This window comes from Eschrichtius robustus, chromosome 16 (genome assembly GCF_028021215.1).
Source record: "Eschrichtius robustus isolate mEscRob2 chromosome 16, mEscRob2.pri, whole genome shotgun sequence".
In the NCBI taxonomy this organism is placed as follows: domain Eukaryota; kingdom Metazoa; phylum Chordata; class Mammalia; order Artiodactyla; family Eschrichtiidae; genus Eschrichtius; species Eschrichtius robustus.
In genome coordinates this window covers 68,596,251-68,615,773 of record NC_090839.1, presented here as the reverse complement: position 1 = coordinate 68,615,773, position 19,523 = coordinate 68,596,251, and the positions used below count along the sequence as shown (strand labels likewise).

Genomic DNA, 19,523 nt, shown 5'->3' with positions numbered 1-19,523 from the left:
GTCTGGGAAGATCCCACATGCCACGGAGCAACTAAGCCCGTGAGCCACAGCTACTGAGCCTGCGCGTCTGGAGCCTGTGCTCCGCAACAAGAGAGGCCGCGATAATGAGGCCCGCGCACCGCGATGAAGAGTGGCCACCACTTGCCACAACTAGAGAAAGCCCTCGCACAGAAACGAAGACCCAACACAGCCATAAATAAATAAATAATTTAAAAAAAAAAAACAAAAAAACACAAAAAACAAAACCCGTTAGTATTTGGAATATCCCATCTGCTCTCTGCTTCATGACCCTTGGGAACCACACCCCCTTCTCTGTGGTGGAGGGGTCAGGTCAGTTCCCTTACAGTAGCACTGAAAAGAGCCAGACCACGTAGGTTCAAATCCTCATTCTGCATCTTTCAAGCTGTATATGTCTTTGGGCAAGTCATCCAGGGCCTCAGTTCCCCCATCCTTAAAATGGGTATAATAATATGGGTACTTAGCATAGAGTCTGGCACACGGTGTTAGCAGCTATGATTATGTGGCTATTATCACTACACCCTTAAGCCTGCTACCAGGGCCTTCTAAGTCTTCGTTTTCTGGAGGCAGAGAACCAGACTCAGTGGCAGGGCAGCCTCCTTTCTCCTCCCGAGATTCTTTGATCATAGCTGGAGCTCCTAAAGGGCACATTTCTATATTTACGGTTCTCTTCCTCAGAGTTCTCTCAACAAGAACTCAAGAGTTCCGTGCAGGCAACAGTTTCTTGAGTCTAGATGTTGGGGGATATTCTTGATCTTTGTTTACTGTGAATTAAAGTGCTGTGAGTGCTTTGTTTACTGTGAATTAAAGTGCTGTGACTCGGTCTCTATGTTAGCTCATCTTTATCAGAGACCACGATGTCCCCAGGATGCTGGGGCTGCAATACAAGTGCTGCCGCCCAGGAGTGGCCCCAGAGGGGCAGCGCACCCAAGAATCACCCGGCTTCTTGCTCTAAATGATGAAGGTCCTTTGCAATGAGGGTGATGACTGGTCCTCTACGAAAGTGGGAATTCTTCTCTTTATTTTCTCTTTTGAATAGGTCAGATATTCCCCTTGCCACCCTCTTTCTGCTCAGCAGATCCTTTCTGCACGGACAATGGAACAAAAATATCACCCAAGTTCATGCCTCAATTAACATGGGTTAGAGGAGGCCCCCGGGTAGCTCTCAACCTGCCACCAAAAACAGACCTAAAGAATACTTATTGCAGCAACTGCTTATGCAGGTGAAAGACGTTAGGTGGGAACCTTGAGGGAATAAGAATGATGGGATGAAACCTGCTGTGTATTCTGCACCCAACCAGGGATGAGACCAGGTTGGCAGCGGGGTCTGGTGGAAGAAGCCCAGGTCTGAAACTGGGAACACCTGTGTGGGACCCTCCACCCTGCCACTCCGCAAGCCGCATGTCCATGGACAAGTAAGCCCCTGCCACTGTGCCTTGGTTTCCCCACCTGCACAGTGGAGATGATTTCTACCCGGTGAAGCCAACACCCACAGAGGACCAGGCACACCGCCTGGGATAGAACAGACCCGTACCCCGTGCTTCTCAAACAGAATAGCCTCCTAGTTGCTTGGGGGTCTCGTTACTATGCAGATTCTGACTCAGCAGGTCAGGAGCAGCAGAGATTCTGCGCTTCTAACAAGCTCCCTAGTGACGCTCCTGCTGCCGGTCCGTGGACCACACTCCGAGGGACCAGGCTACGAGGGTGGAAGCCTCATGGGGGCGGTCCGTGTCCTCCCTGGACGCTTCCGTTATGTACCAGAGCAAGGCAGCAGGGGCGCCTTGGACTGGGTTATCAGCCTGGCACTGTTGTCCCCCCCCATCTCCCCCACATTCGTGGTTTGGGAAGCAGCATATCATCTCCACGTGGCGGCTCTAGTGACCTCAAAGTGACTTGTTTAACCACTGTGTAGCCCTCTGTCTGTGCTCTGGGCAGTTGAGGCTGGGCGTGGTGAGGGGGAGAGGAGGAAGAGCTCAGGGTACTGGCCTAGAGGGAGTGGGAGACGTGCTCACACGGGATGGAAAGGGGTCGCCATCCTGAATAGGTCTGGGGTCCGAGGCACCCCTGGTGTTCACGGGAAGCAGGTGCGGCACTGGCCACCCTCCTGCCTCTGCTCTCCCCACAACTATGACTCGATGGGCCTTGCAGTGATACCTGTGAAGGCAATAACGTTTCTTCTTGTTCCTCCTTTAAAGTTCACAGAGTGCGGTATTTTACAAACTTGTCTGCTCATCAGAATTTCTCAAAGTGTAATATATTAAAAATAAAAACTCCTGGACCTCACTGGAGATCAAAAGCTCTCAACTGGGGATGAGTTTGCCACCAGTGGACAGCTGGCGATGTGTGAAGACATTCCTGGTTGTCATAACTGCAGGGTGCTACTGGATCCCCACAGGGGACATTAGGCAGCATCTGGGGACGTCCCTGGTTATCACAACAGGGGGAGGTGCTCCCGGCACCTAGTGGGTAGAGGCCAGGGAAGCTGCTAAACATCCTACAGCCCCCTCACCCCAACATAGAATTATCCAGCCACAATGTCAAGAGTGCTGAGGTTGAAAAACTCTGCCCTCTAATCAAGTTTGTACCCAGAAATGTATTTTTAACAAATATTTCAGGAGATTCTGATTGAAAGTCAGTATACAGAAATGGATACAAGTATGGCCTTTGGAAACAGGTATGTTGGGCTATGTGACCTTGCATAAAGTTACGGATCTTTCTCTGCCTCAGTTTCCCTATCTCTAAAATGGGATAATAATCTATGTATGTATGTAGGTAACTTCTAAGGCTGTTGTGGGGTTAATGGGTCAATACAGGGCAAGTGGTTAGAACGTCCCTTGCATGGTGTTAGTGATGAATAAACGCTGGCTACTGTTGATGTTGTTATGATTATCATCAAGAGCCAGGGTTGGAAAGTGCGGGATCCGATGACCAGCACGGCTGCCTCGGATGCCTGCAGACACTGGCCGGAAGGCGCGGCTCACCTGGAAGCGGTGGAAGTCCTGCGGCTTGAAGTCGTTGGGGGAGCAGCCGCACCAGTCCACGATGTGCTTGTACTGGCACTTGCAGCCCAGCTTGCGGTTCCAGTTGGTGATGCGCAGGTTGTTGTCTACCATGGTGTCGCAGTGGGGACTGTTCTCCAGGACCGTGTGGAAGAAGGACTGCGGGGCAGAGAGGGGCCAACCTGAGACCTCGTCCAACCTCCCTCGAGTGGGCTGGGGTGGGGGGTGGGGGTCCTTCCCGAGGGCCACCTGACAGTGAAGGGACTCTCCTGGAGACTCAGCTGTTCTCTCTGCAAATGGGCTCAGTGCAGTCCAGGCCAACCAAGGGTGCCCTGGAGGTTTCGTCCAGGGTGGCTTAATGCTGCTTAGAAGTTACTGCTCTGAGCGTTTCTCTAAGATGTCTCTCCCCAGCAGCCTAGAAACTGATTTCAAGACATCTCTTATCACCCAGGACATCCTCTGTCCGCTCGGCAGAGAGAGAAAGTCCCTTAGGGTATGTCAACACATGGGGACCAGAGAAAAACACTGGGACAAGTTTCTAGAAAACCCTGGGCCAAAAGGGCTCTTGATTTTGCAAATAGACCTGAAACCAAAGAGATTCAGGTCTGAGATACCTTGAAAACAAAGACTGAAGCTCTGGAATTTCACTCCTGGGAGAAGGAGGCCAGAATCATGGATGCCCTCCTACCCTAGTCACTGGAGTAGCGACTACAACACTGGGAGGGGAGGAGGTGGGGGTCCATTGGGCTTCCCACTGTTCATGGTGCTGAACCAGGTGCTGTAATCTCCCCCTATTCCTGAGGCTTGGTCAACCTCTCCTAAGAATCTGAGAAAGAGGCAATGTTGAGAGTGAAAAGAGAGACCAGAGAAGAGACACATGGTTGTAGCTGCTGAAAGAGAGACGGGGTGGGGGGGAGAGAGAGACACACACACACACACAGAGAGAGAGAGAGAGAGAGAGAGAGAGAGAGAGAGAGAGAGAGGCAGGGAGGGAGGGAGGGAGGGAGGGAGAGAGAGAGAGAGAGAGACTGACTTCTATTTGGACAACTGTTTTATAACAACCTCAGATACCAGGCAGATACGTTCTCCCCTGCTCTCTGCTTCCTAGGGAAAGCTGTTGGGGAACACGTGTCTTCCTGTTACAAATTCATGGCACAGCCTTCAGATTTCTTCTAAACTGGTCCCCTGGAGGTGGTCTGGGAGAAGGGCAGGAGAGAAAGGCTGGGATGGAGGAGGTGGCATCTAACAGGGATGCTGGAGTGTAAAGTGCCTGTGTGTGCTGGGAAGTGGGGGATGGTTGGGACAGAGAGAACCAGCATTGGGATGGGCACCTGGATTAAACAGCCAAAGCCCCAAACAGTCTCTTCTCAGTGGGTGAGTGGACAAAATTAGGCTCTATCCACACCCCAGCTGCCCTTCTTATGATGTTAAATGACATGCCTGTGAACCTGCATTTTAAGCTTGAATTGTCTACAAGCCCACAGAGGCACATATTCTCCATCCAGCAGTGGGGGAAAGTACCCAATTATCGATTGCCCTGTGTCCTTTTGTAATGATACAGAAATTCCCTGCAAGATAATGGATGAGGAGGTTATCAGAATTGATAGAAAAGGTAATTTTCGCTGAAATAGGATTAAAAGCTGATCACTTAACATGTGTGCAGAATAGCAAAACCAGGCCCAGTGATGACAAGCCCATCATCCCTCAGGATTGAAGTGGGCAGTCAGCCTTACTCAGAGCTTGGCCCTGCCCCAGATGTCGGTGAGGGATGTGGAAACCATCAAATGAGTTGCATTGTCTTGTCTGGCCTAGAAACACACAATCTGAGTGGTCCAGAGATGGGGCACAGCCAGGAATGGTGGGCCATTCATGGGAGGTGTTGCAGGCTCAATAGAAACAGAACCAGCTCTGGAATTTTCTGAAGTTGGAAATCAGGGTGAAAGTGAACTGGAGGTCAGGGAGCTAATCTAGAATCTCTCAGTCCAGGTCTGATAAGAAGGCTGCTGGCATGTCAGGGGCAACACTTCAGCACTGAGCCCCTACGCATTTCCAGACGGGGCTGGGGCTGTTTCAGAATACCCTGCAATCTTACACAATAGGACTTCTGAAATGGACTGAATGTGTCCCCCCAAAATTCATAGTTTGAAATCCTAACCCCCAATGTGACAGTGTGAGGAGGTGGGGCCTTTGGGAGGTGATTAAGTCATGAGGGTGGGGTCCTCATGAATGGGATTAGTTCCCTTTTAAAGGGGACCCTCACCCCTTCTGTCATGTGAGGACACAGCAAGGACTGTCAGTAGTCAGCCTGCTACCCAGAAGAGGGATCTCACCTGACCATGCTGGCACCCTGATCAAGGACTTCCAGCCTCCAAAACTATAAGTACATCCATTTTATTGTATTTTGTTTTAGCACCCTGAACTAAGACAGTTTCAAATCCTGAGGTCTGAAAAGTGGTGACAGACTTCCCAGAGCTTTTCAAATACTTCCAAAAGCCGACAGGAAATGCCGAGTCCCAAGCATTTGGACACAGTGACTGTCAATGCAGGGGGCTAGGGCAAACCCAACAGAAGCCCTGGCTTTGGGATCACTGGAATTTCTGGTGTGACTGATGAGGCCAAAACTACTGTCTGTCAGGGAATGATAGAATACTATTCACAATTAGAAAAGGAATTCGTGGTGTTGAAAAGTTATTACAGGATTGGTAAATGTGGAGGATCTGTCAAAAGTTGATGTGGGTGTTTCCTGAAAAAGCCAGCATATACAGTTGTGCAGGTTACACACTGCACAATTCTAGGGGGCACCATTGTTATTGTAGGTATGAGAGCTTTGTATTTATATAAATAAAAGTTTTCTGAAAAATGGCAATAAAGTGTCTTGTTCTAACAAAATCAGTATATCGTGATGGTTTTACGACCAATGGGAGCCAAGTGTCTTGAGGAAGAACTGCCTTTTTTACTTTACATCTTTAAAGATGTTGTATAGATTGCTGGTGGCAGCATTGTGCATCTACTCCATACAACCTCCATGTAGACTGGAGGGGACCAGGGGCCCTGCTGTGACAGCAAGGTCCCTGGTAGCCAACACAGTTCCCCATCTTCCTCTGGATGTTTGGAGGACAACGTATTGAACCCTGCGTGGCTTTGCCAAAAATTCAGCATCCACTTTGCTCCAAAGGCTAGAGCCAGCCCCTACCTTTCTTAGGGATTTTTTCCTGGATACTCACCTCTGCAGGAAGCAGGGTGTAGGAGTAGAATTGCTTCATTTTGGTCACCAGATCATCTGTGGAGAACGTCACATACTCAACAAACTTCCGGTTTAGCAGGAACCAATCTGAGCCGCCATCCACGGCAATGCCCTCTGGGATCCGCCGGTCCCCCAGGCGCCACATGTGGGCATCACACTCCAGAAAGAGCCGGTCCAGGCCCTGTTTCCGGATGAACCTGGGCAAGACAAAGCAGTGCTTAGCCCCGAAAGAGCGCCACCTAGAGTCCAAATGAAATGGCACGGTCTCGGCAATAAAGGCATTTATTGAGTACTTACTGTGTGCTAGGTACTGAGCTAGGGGCTCTGTGTGTAGTTTTTCACTTGATCTTCACAAGCGAGGCTGGTGTCTATAACCCTATGAGGTAGGTACTATTATTATGCCCATTTTACAGATGAGGACACGGAAGCTTAGAGAGCTTAGGAGACTTGCCCACGCAGCACAATTATATGGCAATGATCATCTGCTACATCTCCTTCCTCTTTAGAGAACTTTTGAAATCACCTTTTCATGCCATGGATGCCTTGGCAGTTTGGTGAATACAGCCTATGGACCCTCATCTCAGAATAATGCTTTTATTTTTTTTAATTTATTTTTTTAAATTAATTAATTAATTAGTAAATTAAGTATAGTTGATTTACAATATAGTGTTAGTTTCAGGTGTACAGCAAAGTGATTCAGATATATATATATATATATATATATACACACACATACACACACATATATATATATACACATATATATATTTCAGATTCTTTTCCTTTATAGGTTATTACAGGTTATTGAATATAGTTCCCTGTGCTATACAGTAAATCCTTGTTGTTCATCTATTTTATATATAGCAGTGTGTATCTGTTAATCCCATACTCCCAATTTATCCCATTGCAGAATAATGCTTTTAAATGCATACAACAAAAATACACAGGGTTACAAAATACTTCCAAAAATACCAAAGTGATGATATAGTAATTCACATGATTCTTGATTCACACATTAAAATGAGTATTACAAAATATTTTTTAAAACACCACATTTATGATAACTACATGTGTTTCCTTTTTAACACATTTCATAACGAGATCTTGTAGTAGGTCTAAAAACTACTGTAATTTTGAAGAAGAGGTGAGCATATATGACATTTAGAAGCGGATGTATCAATTATAATGCGATTTGAAAATATGTGATTCCTGGGACTTTCCTGGTGGTTCAGTGGTTAAGACTCCGCGCTTCCAATGCATTCGATGCATTGAATCGAACCAGGGACATGCATTCGATCCCTGGTTAGGGAACTAAGATCCAATATGTCACGTGGCATGGCCAAAAAAAAAACAAAAAAATGTGATTCCTAACAGTAACTGCTAATACTGTGGTGGTTTGTTACCCTACATTTAGCTAGATTTCAGTTAGAGTTTAGTGAAAATTAAGATCATTTTCTTCCTATTCAAAGTCACAGACCCCTGAATTCTATCCATGAACCTCAGATTAATAACTCCTGCTCTAGGACACACACACACACACACACACACACACACACACACACTCTTGGGATTCTGCAAGCCAGGCAGGGTGGAATTGGCATTTCCTAATTTGTAGATGCAGAAATCAAAGGTCAAAGAGCTGGTAAGGTGGGTGTGTTGGGAGGGTAGACAGAACGAGGGCCAAACTTTCTGGCCCAAACTCTCAGTTCATTTGCAGTTAGCATTAATTTCACACCTACTATGTGCCAGGCATGTGCTGGCCTTGGTGGGAGGCAAGGAGAAGTGAGGATGGTCCCTGCTCCTCAGGAGCTGGTTATCTCGTTGGGAGTTTAGAGTCTATAGGTCTCCCCACCCAGGGATCTTGCTGCTTCTCCGGCTCATACAACATAAAATCAACCATTTTAAAGCATACAATTCAACGGCATTCGTTCATTCACAATGTTGTGCAATCGTCATCTCTAGTTTCAAAATATTTCGTCACCCCCAAAGGAGACCCCCATCCTCATCAGCAGTTACTTCCCATTCCCCCTTCCCTCCAGTCCCTGGCCATCCGTCTATGGATTTACCTATTCTGGATATTTCTTATAGATAGAATCACACAAGTTGTAGTCTCTTCCACTTAGCTTCGCGTTTTCAGGGTTCCTCCACATTGTAGCAAATAATGGGGCTTCATTCCCTCGTTTCTGTCTGCCCAGCATCCATTCTCTGGGAACCACACCTTGATTTTATTTTGGACAGTTGCTCACCCTCAACTCTCAGTTCACTTGGTTTGCCTCACCCCCAGCACCAGGGGTGGGAACACGACTCAGCCTGGTCAATCAGAGTATTCCACCTGCTTGGCTGCCATAATTGCTTCATGGATGGGCAAGCAACTCAAGCTGAGTCTGAGACTAGGTTCTGGATTTTTGCTGGACATACTAGGAAGGAGGGCTTTTCTAGGGGATTTTTTTCTGGAAGAATGTAAGCTGAGGGCTGCTGACAGCCATCTTGTCACCATGAGTATAGAGGTTGTCTGATCATGAAGGTAACACAGAAGACAAAAAAAGAGAGATGGAGAATGGGAGGAAGGGAGGGAGGAAGTAAGGGAGGCGGAGAGACAGACAGACAAAGCCTTGATGACTTTGCTTGAGACCCTGGATCTTGCTATACCTGATTCACCCCCAGACTTGTCAGTAAAGTGCTTAAGGCATTTTAAGATGGGATTCTGTTACTTGCAATTGAAAAAGTCCTGACTAATACATTCCTGAATGATTTCACCTTTATCATTACCATGATGAATGCAAATGTTCTTAGGCTCCAGATAGGACAGGTAGCCATGGCTGTGGCACATTAATGCCACCTTTTCCACTAGAGCAGGCTGCATCCCCCACTGTGTGTTTAGAGGTCTTTGTGTCTCCATGGCAGACCTCATCTCTGTCTTCACATTAGAGTTACCTGTCTCCTCTGAGGTAGATGCTGTGCTCACTAGAACTGACCTTGGCTTCCTCCTTTCTGCCTACCTTACAGGTCCTGGAAGAGTGCAAGGCATCTGCTCAGGAAAGGTCTACGGTGATGACCAGACGTCAGGGCATAGAAGCTGGAGATAGTCCCACCCTGTTGGTCATGCTGAATTCTGCAAAGAATCTCTCCCATTGGGCCTCCCACAAATCCACCAAAGGGAACTTCCTGAAACCTCACTAATAAACCCACATCCCTAGCACTTTCTTCTGCATAAATAGAGGACCTGCTTCTTGACATTGGTCACTCACTGAGCACGATGGTGTAATATATTTAATTCTTAACCAAATTGATGCTAGTGTAATAAAAATGGTGACAACAATGATGCTGGTGGTGAACGGACTTAATTCTGCTAAAATGTGCTTTTCATCTACATTGCAGTGTGGCTCTACCAGTAACCAGCTGGGTGAATTTGGAAAATGATGACCTTGACTCAGTTTCCCCCATGGGAAACTGACAAAGTTGGGCTAGGTCTAGGTTATAAAATTAAATGTCTACAGGGGTCAGACAAATAATATAAGTTTGTGAGGGGGGCTGAGTATAAGATAGCAGGGTAGGTGGAGTTAGCAAAGACGTAGAGACGGCATTTTCTGAAAAGCACTCAAATCCCTTAAAAAAAGCATTTCTGGCTAAATAAGACATATCCCTAGGCTGAATCCAGCCCACAGACCACCAGTCATAATAACGCTGGGTTAGGTAATCTCTAGGGTACTTTCCAGCTGTGACATTCTCTAAGTCCCTCTGTTATACCCAGGAAGAGGTGTGGGGCAAGCCTTAGACGGATGCATGAGAGCCCAGAGAAGGCTGACGACTTTTCTGAGGATACAAACAAGGGCAGAAGCCGGCCAGAAGACCCACGTGTCCAGCGTCCCTGGTCCTGTTCTTTCCCTAACACACCTTTCCTAGTGCAAAATCCAAGTTCGTTAGCAAAGCCATGTTCTCTCTGGGGAGCGACCCGGTGAAGGGTTTTCAATACACTCACCATAGCACTCACTGACACCAAACTTGGCTCTAAGTGACACACTGAAGGAAGCTGCCGAGTCTGAGGAAATAAAATCCTACCTCGACTCTGGCTGGTGCCAATTATATGATAATGTCCAGTGGGCACACTTAACTGTGTTTAAAACTTTAAATTTTAGATACTCTGTATCAAAACTTACATGGTAATCAAGACCAGCTGAGAATAAGAGAGAGAGAGAGAGAGAGAAGAAATACAGGTGGGACGACTTGCAAAATTTTTCTTTCCGTGGACCAGCTTTTTAATTTCATGTTCCATTAGATGGGATAACAGCATCCTCTTGCAATTTTAATGTGATGTCCCGGACCGCAATATCCAAATACAATATTTATGCAGTAGTCTCCAAAATGAAATATTCACGGGGTTGGGAGATTGGCCGCTGTATTTACTGCCTTCAAAAACTGATAAGCTGCAAACACATGCTTTGGTTAATTACGAGTAAACAGAGACCACAGATTGCCTAGGTCTCAGAAAGGGGCTACCAGGAACTTAGGTCTGGACCGGGAGAAGGTGGCAGATGCCCAGAGTCTGGGTATCTAGCAGGCGAAAAGAATCAGCTGTTTCAACAGTGATTTGCTTTTTATTCTTCCCTGTGGATTTACTATAACTTGAAAAGGTAAAGGTTGGAAACCAAAGTAAGTTTGTGAACACCTGGGTGAGTCTTGTCATCAATGCTGGCTCACCAGGAAAAGGTGCACGGCTCTCTCACCTGAGGGATGGAGGGAAGATTTGCAGCAATGGGCCCAATTCACAGAAGGTGACCAATCATGCTGCCCTCCCCTCAGTTTTGTTTCCAGTTGACCTGGTTACCTGGTAAAACTGGGGTCAACAGGTGATACCATAGAAGAGCAGACATGAAGAGGATCTGGTACCAATGCTGTCTCTGTTTTCACTGAGAAGTGGGGCTGGCTTAACTTCTCTGAATGCCAGTTTCCTCACCTGTAGGATGAGCTCCATGACACCTGTCCCGACAAGTCCCCAAATCAGCTGCAAAATTGTGATGGGTGATGTTTACAAAGGTCCTTGCAAAGTAAGCACTCTTCACCCAAGCAATGGGCTGACCCAACCATCAGTCCTTTTTTACATAGAGATAACATCCCTCCCCAATTCTCCTTTGGTGTTTTATTTTTCTCCATAGCACTCTTCACTTTCTAATATAATATACAAGGTATTTATTTAGTTTATTGCCTATTTCTACTACTGGATGTAAGCCCCAAGAGGGCAGAGATTTTTGTCTATTTCTGATCACCTCTGTATCCTACTACAGTGCCTAACATACAGCTAGTGCCCAATAAATATTTGTTGAGTGAATGAATAAAGGGAACAATAACAGCCATGTCTGTCAGGCAATCAGGAAGTAGCTGCCATTAGTTAGCCAGGTATCAGATTTTTCTAACACACATTCGACAGACAAAGGAACTGAATCACAGGAAGGTTAAGTAATTTCTCCAAAGTCACGCAGCTAACAGGCCTAGACTTGAATCCAGGTCTGGAGGAATCCAATGCAAGTGCTTAACTACTCTGCCATTCTTCATCTCAATTCGCCAGGGTCCCTCCAAAAGGACCCAAATGAAGGATCTGAGAACTTCTATTTCCTTAAAAAGACAATGCCCAGAAATGAGTGAACCAAGAGAAAATGGCTCATTGCTGGTTGGAAGAGGCTTTCAGCCAGACCTCACAAGGACTTCTGTCTTCAGAATAGGTTACTTAAGGGCAAACATGGTATCGTTTGCATTTGGTTTTACCTCCTGGGCTCTCAGGGATGGTTTGCCTCCCTGAGATTTTTCTCTACTGCCACAATATGGGACAAAGTCAGAGCTAAATATGCTTCTACTAGGATGTCACAAGGACCAAATCTACTCAGTTGAGCATCAAAGGAAATCAGAAGGAGGATGGCAAGGGGTCCTGAATCTCCCCCATGGGAGAAGAGGTCAGTTAAGAAAGTATCTGTAGCCTTTGGAAATGGCCTCAGAAAGGGCAGACAATGAAGAAGTCTCTCAATTCAGTTAATTCCCTGGCTACAATCTTGGTATATTCATCAAGTGTGGAATTATTCCAGAACTGTCTTGTCCTGTAATGAATTCTGAAAGGAAGAACACTGCCCCTCAGATTTTACAGCATGTTTGAGCAAGAAGGAATCTCAGCAATCAGCTAATATAATTCATTTTATAGATAAAAAACCCCGACACACTGAGACTCAGAAAGGATGTGTGATCCAAAGTCATCCGAAGTCACACAGCCTAGAAAAAATATTTCCTCTTCTTCTCTTTCTCTCTCCAGTGATCTCCCACTGAACCCAGATTACTCCTTTAGCCTAAGTACAACCTAAGCATTTTAGTTTAAAAATAAAGTCATGGAACAAAGCATGAAAACACAATGTATGAAATCAGCCAGCTATGTGAATGGGCTCACACAAACAGCCATGGCACACAGGGGCTCTGGAGCCAGAATATTTGGTACAAGTCCTGGATTTGCCACTAACCTTGGGCGACCTGAACATGGATGCCTCAGCTTCTTACACGGAAACTGGTGATCGTCATAATATCTGCCTCAGAGAGTTTAAGTGAGATTATATTATATACGGAGAGGGCTTAGCGTAGTGCTTGGCACTTAGTAAGTGCTTAATAAGTGTTCACCAAGATACTTAACTTTTTCCCTCATCAAGCCAGAAAATTAAAACTTCTCTCTCTCCTCTTCTCTATTCTGGGATTTGGTAGATAGGCATGTGTAGGGCACCTCCACAGCTAAGGAGAAACCCTTCATGCTCTGAGAAGCAATGCCTTTTCAGCACCAAGGACAGAAGCCCAAAGCCCTCGCAGTGCACCCACCTCCTGCAATTATTTTAGTGCAGCAATGCCCAGGGCTGTGGTGGTAGCGGGTGACAAGCAACATGGGCACCCTGATTCTGTCTGAGAACCACAAATACAAAACCCTCCCATCTTTCCAAGGCACAAGTCAGTGAGGATTCAGGTCACTGGGTTTCCTAGTTTGGCAGCTCCACAGGGGCTCTGCTGGCCATTTCCCACATGTCCAGTGTGGGATATGCCCTTTCCCAAGCTGGGCTGGTGTCACCTGTCAGGCCCCAACTCTGCAGTAGTTGGAAGAGGAAAGGGGCTTGGGGCATTTGCTCATTCAGCAACTCTCCAAGTCTCTGTGCTGAGAATATGGTTGTGAAGAAGACAGACATCATCCCTATCCTCTCTCTTCTAAGATGAAAGATAAAACCATAATATTTACCATTTATTGAGCACTTGCTACTTTCTAGGTCCTGTTCCTTGTACTTAATATATATTCTCTCATTTAATCTTCATCACAATCCTATGAGGATTCATTTTCCAAATGAAGGAACAAAGACACAGAGAGGTTAACTAATTTTCACAGAGAGGCTACACAGTTGGTTAGTGGCAAGGAAGGGATTCAAACCTTAGCAGTCAGGCTCTGGATTCCACACTCTTAGCCACAAGACTATAACACTACTCTGATAAATAGGTAAGTAGTCATAAACAGCTACAAAACACATGAATATGTAATTAGATGTTTGTGGTAAGTGTTATACAGGAGAACTTAGAACGCAATGACAAAATAAAGAGACAGGGACTTAATTAGTGAAGACTATTGGGGAAGACTTTGCTGAGGAGGTGGCACTGACAAGGATGAGAAGGAATCAGTCATCTGAAGAATTTTGGGGAAGAACTTTATAGGAGACAGAAATAGTGTGTGCAAGAGCCCAAATGAACGAAAAGAAGCTAACGTGGTGGGAGTGGAAGCTACAGGGAGAAGCTCAGCTTCACTACCTCACTCCAGAGGAGACCAGTCACAGGAGAGGCAGACTCTGACCTGATTGGTGGAAGGAATGTATCAGCCATAAGTACATGTGGCCTGGACATGGCAGGAGACTCCACAATGAACATACTTAGGGAAACGGTATAGCACAGTGGCTAGGAATGTAGACTCTGGAGCCAGACTGCCTGGGTTCGAGTCTCTTTCCCCATTCCCAAGCTGTGTGTTGTTTAATCTCTCTAGCCTCAGTGTCCCTATCTGGAAAATGGGTATGATAATGACTGCACTTACACCATAGGATTGTTGTGAAAATTGAAAGAATTAATATCTCTAAGGCATTTGGGACAGTCTCTGGCACACAGTAAACCCTATCGTTACACATGCCCTGGGCGAAGAAAGCTGAGTTGGCTTTGACATTCAGGAATGGAAAAAAACCCAGCCTGAGAAGAAACGCAGAGTTAGGGGCCCAAATCCTGGAACTGAGAATCCCAGGCTTGGTGGCCCATGCTCTTCACAGCACTCAGGGCCCGAATCAGCTTGCACCTCTAAGAGTCTAAAGGTCCATTGAGGGCTAACTGATTTTCCCTATTTCACACATATTTAAAAACAATGTCTACTGCCTTCTGTTCTGATTATAAAAGTAATGCAGTTTCTCCATAGAAGGCATGGAACACAAAAAGAAAGCAAAGAAGGAAATAAAAAAATCATGCTCTACGTCTCAGAGATGACACTGCACATATTTTCCTTCTAGCCTTTGATCCAACTTTGACACGTATTGTTTTGAAAAAAGAAAAGATTGAAAGTTGACCTCAAAACTCATGCGGAGGCCCACACAGCGTCTGTGTACACAGCTTTGTATGGGTGCCTGTGTGATGCTAAGCTTTATTTTGACATGGCTACCATAACTGGATTAAATAAAGTGAACATGCAAACAGGGATAAACTCACCGGTTGGGTTTAAGAAAAGCAAGAGGGAAATGCAATCTGCTTTCCCCATTGGAGATGAGATATTCGTTACCTCCTCCCATCAATCATGGTGCTACGAGACAGATGGGGAGAGAGCTCTTCTCCTGATAAGCAAGTTGGCACCAAAGGGCCTCCTGAAAGCAGATTTGCTTGGAGGAGGTTCCTGGCCAGGCTCTCGATGGATTTGCCAACTTTTGGTTAAACAATTGCCTATTTATACATCAAGGGAGGTTTGGGCCTGAAGATTAGTTCAATGTCAGAGAGAAGAAGCTGCTGAAGCTGCTTTAGCTGCCATTCTGGCACCCAGCGAGGGACTGCCGCCTCTAGCACGTGGGCCCCAGACCAGGGAACAGGAAGAAACTTGTTTATGCCACTCTTGACCTGAGGGCTGGGACCCCTCCTAGCTTCCTTCTGGTCTAGTCTTCTTACATTTGAAATGCTAGTTGTTCCTCTAAGAGTTGTAGAAAATGTTTCGAAAACGTTAATCACGTGTATATATACCATCATCAAGGCTTTTCCATCGTTGTCACCATCACCACTATCATCATCACCACCATCATCAACTTAATGTGCATAACTAACTATTCCAAGAGCTTACTCACATATTCACTCATTTAATTCTTGCAGCAATTCTATGAGGTTGGTTTTATTATCATTATTCCCATTTTACAGATGAGGAGACTGAAGCACAAGTGATTGATGTAACTTACCCAAGGCCACACACCTAGTGAGTGCTCAGCATACGAACGCTGGCAGTCGGGGTCCAGAACCCAGATTCTTAACTGCTATGCTATAGGTTTTATGAAGTCTGTATGAGACTTTCCTTAATATTTCTTTTCTAAACCAACTTTAGATAGCTTCAACTGTTTTCTTTTAAACTGAGTCTTATTCTAAGCATCATGTCCATGAAATCATCGATTAGATGGGCTAATTATATAAATTTTAGTTGATATACATAAAATCAATACTAACTCTCCCATGATGCCCACTTATGAACACCCCCAAATAATCTCACATATCACTGGTGGATTGTGAACACACTTTTGGGATAAGGTGACTCTAGAAAGTAGGGGAAGGACTGATTTTCCTCCCTTGCTCCTTTAAAAATGATTCTGCTTAAAATCAGCAGAGTTTTGCTCTTTCATCCACACACCCCAAGAACTGAAAACAACAGGTCCTCTCAGATGCAGTCACTAATCGTGGGGTGATAAAAGTCAGACCTAACCAGGCTCCAATGCCAGCTGTGTGGAACCTTGAGCAAGTTAAAGCAACTTTGCAAGCCTCAGCTGTATTCTTTAACAGAGGATAGCACAACTTGAAAGCACCTGGCTTGGCACTTCCTGTCGTCAGTGAGGATACTCAGTCCTCCACAACCCCCACATCACTGTCCTGATCTTATAAAGAAGAGGACACGAAGGCATGGAGAGTCGAAGCCATTTGTCAAAGTCCCCTGGCTGTCATACGGCAGAGCTGGCATTTTGGCACAGGTGTCTGGACTCCTTTGCCCATGTTCTTACCACTACACCACACTCTGCCCCAGGGCTAAGCACTGGGGCCCTGGTGACCTTGAATTATTTGGAGAACTTAGACCAACCAAGGCCGGAAAATTCCCAGAGGAAACTCTATTCCGGCTGAGGGAAATGATTTTCCCTTTCCATCTCCCTGTAAGGGGCCTGTCCCTACACACTGAGCCTTGATCAAGCTGCTGAGATTTGGGAAACTTCTCCAATGCTCCCCGAGCAGAACCCAGGAGTTCCTGGGGATGGTTGCCAAGACCTGCTAATTCGGGGCACTTGCTTCTTTTAGCCCTGCAGAGGTTATCTGGGAAACTGATAATTGTGCTATTTGTCTTTCAATATATCTAGCTACTTCATTTTTGGAGGAAAGCAAGGAAATACAGTGAACACAACACTCCTCTTCATTTAATTATAGGAACAGTCAGGACCAATTTGGCAGCTATTAAAGTACCAGTTTGCCTTTATGCCATCTCTTAGCAGCGGGAGCTGGAAGTCCAAATTGGCTGCTAAAGGCTGAAGCTGGGGACAGAAGGTCAAAACTGCTATTAGGAACCACGTGGAATTAAAAACTAAGGCACCCTGTGGCCTATTCTGTATCTCACTGTTTGCTTTTGTCCCTCTCCATCTCTCTGTCTTTTAAACTCTCTGCCTCTGTCACACTGTCTGGTCCCGAAGCATGAAGCATCAGAATGGGAAGGCATTTGGAGATCATGTCATTCAACCACTTTGTCTTTCAAAGGGAGAAAATGAAGCCCAGAGAAGCAGACTGGCTGCCTCAGAGCCACCCAGCGTATTGGAGGAAAGCAGGACTAGAACACGGAGAGGCTGCATCATGCAGGGATTTGAGCTTGGGCTCTGCGGACACACTCACTTAGGTTTGAGTCCTAACCCTGCCCTAGTTGCGTGAGCTTAAGCAAGTTACTTCACCTCTCTGAGTCTCAGTTACCTTACCAGTAAAATGAGGCTAATATGTTGAGAAGGGTCACCACCTGGAGCCAGAAAATTAAACCAACACAAAGGGAAAGAGAACTAACAGAAGTTAATGGGTGAGGGTGGTCAAAAGGTACAAACTTTCAGTTATAAAATAAGTAAGTTCTGGGGATGTAATGTACAGCACGGTGACTACAGTTAATAATACTGTGCTGTACTTATTTGAAATTTGCTATGATCTTAAAAGTTATTATCACGAGAAAAAAGATTGTAACTATGGGTGGTGATGGATATTAACTAGACTTATTGTGGTGGTCATTTTACAATATATACATATATTGAATTGTTATATCACTTACTTGAAACTAATATAATATGTCGGTTATATATTAATTTAAAAAAAGATTCCTGCCAGTGAACTACTTGGCTATTTGATGCGATGTGTTTATTTTACTTTAACCCTCTCCAGAAATAAGAAGAAATAATTAGGCAGCCAGAAAATAAAAAAAGAATTAACAGAGAGTCTGGGCTTGATGATATCATTTGAACTGCTTGATTCAGTTATGTCTGAAGTCAGATACTAATGTTTTAGTTGCATCACCCAATAACTTCCTTTACCCTTTAAGCAAGTTTGAGCTGAGTTTCTGTCACTTCCCACCAAAAAGGGTCCTTCCTAACATGCCATCAGTGCAGAGCCAGAGCGGAGCCCCACCCAGGCTGCACCCGTGGGAGACACGAGGGAAGATGGGCGTGGCCAGGTTTGTTCACTCAGCAGGTGAGGCCTCAACTGACAAAGAGGAGAAAGTCGCCGTTGATGGCTCATTTTACTATTGAATTAATTCTAAATTAATCTCCTGAATTCATCTAAGTGAGAGAATCCCAGCTGAGGACTCATGCATGAGTGTTGGAACTTGTGAGCTGTTTTGTCCAGAGAGCCTTGGGTTTTAGGGTTTCAGAGGGAGATGCAAGCAACAACTCCTTAGCCTGCATCTTTATCCTGCCCTTTATCCTGCTGTGCCATTTGGGTACCACCTGTCAACTGCTGATGCACATCAACTGGACAAGATGTACTCATACACCCAGAGGCACAACTCTGGCCTATACACCGTCTATTTATTTCTCCCACCTGCAATATTTCAGTCCAATGTTTATCATGGCAATGATATCATCACTACCACCACCACCACCATCATCATCTTCATAGGGCATTTATGATATGCCAAATGCTTTATATACAACATCTCATTTAATCCTTCCAACAATCTCGTGCGTATAAGTCCACTAATGTTTCCATTGTACAGATAAGGGAACCGGCTCAGAGAGGTTAAGTCACCAGCCCAGTGAAACACAGACAGGATGTGGTGGATCAGAACTTCAACCCAGGAGGTATGACCTCAAAAACTCATGGGGCTTTCCTGGTGGCGCAGTGGTTAAGAATCCGCCTGCCAATGCAGGGGACACAGGTTCGAGCCCTGGTCTGGGAAGATCCCACATGCCACGGAGCAACTAAGCCCGTGCGCCACAACTACTGAGCCTGCGCGTCTGGAGCCTGTGCTCCACAACGGGAGAGGCCGCGACAGTGAGAGGCCCGTGCACCGCGATGAAGAGTGGCCCCCGCTCGCCGCAACTGGAGAAAGCTCTTGCACAGAAACGAAGACCCAATGCAGCCAAAAGTAAATAAATAAATAAATTTATAAAAAAAAAAAAAAAGAAAAAAAAAAGAAAAAACAACTTATGATTTTAACCTCTGTGTTGTACCCAGTTCCTAGCACAGGGCCTGGAAATAGTAGATAGAGAATAAATACTGAGCTGGCTGAAACAACAATACTAGGGTGGATGTAATTCAGACACAAGTCTATCAGCTTACAGTGGATTCCTTTCTAATGATACGACTTTGCACAAAACATGTATTATAAGTTATCTGGAAGTGAAGAAGCGTCCTCATTCTCTACTTAAGGGAAGGGATACCAATATCTGGTCTAGTTCTGATAACTTACCACCTCCGTGGAATCTTGCTCAGCTCCACCCTGCTTCCATGGGCTTTGGGGCCAGAGA

The 19,523-nt window shown here is 45.6% G+C and overlaps 1 protein-coding gene across 1 annotated transcript in view; it reads right to left on the bottom strand.

The window, feature by feature from the left end:
- XYLT1 (xylosyltransferase 1) overlaps positions 1 to 19,523 on the bottom strand; it is a 304,124-nt gene that overhangs the window by 25,499 nt on the left and 259,102 nt on the right. The window contains exons 7-8 of the mRNA XM_068565800.1: positions 6,242 to 6,458; positions 3,000 to 3,176 (exon numbers count right to left, since the gene is read on the bottom strand). Coding sequence (XP_068421901.1) covers positions 3,000 to 3,176; positions 6,242 to 6,458 — 394 coding nt within the window. The remainder of the gene's footprint in view (positions 1 to 2,999; positions 3,177 to 6,241; positions 6,459 to 19,523) is intronic.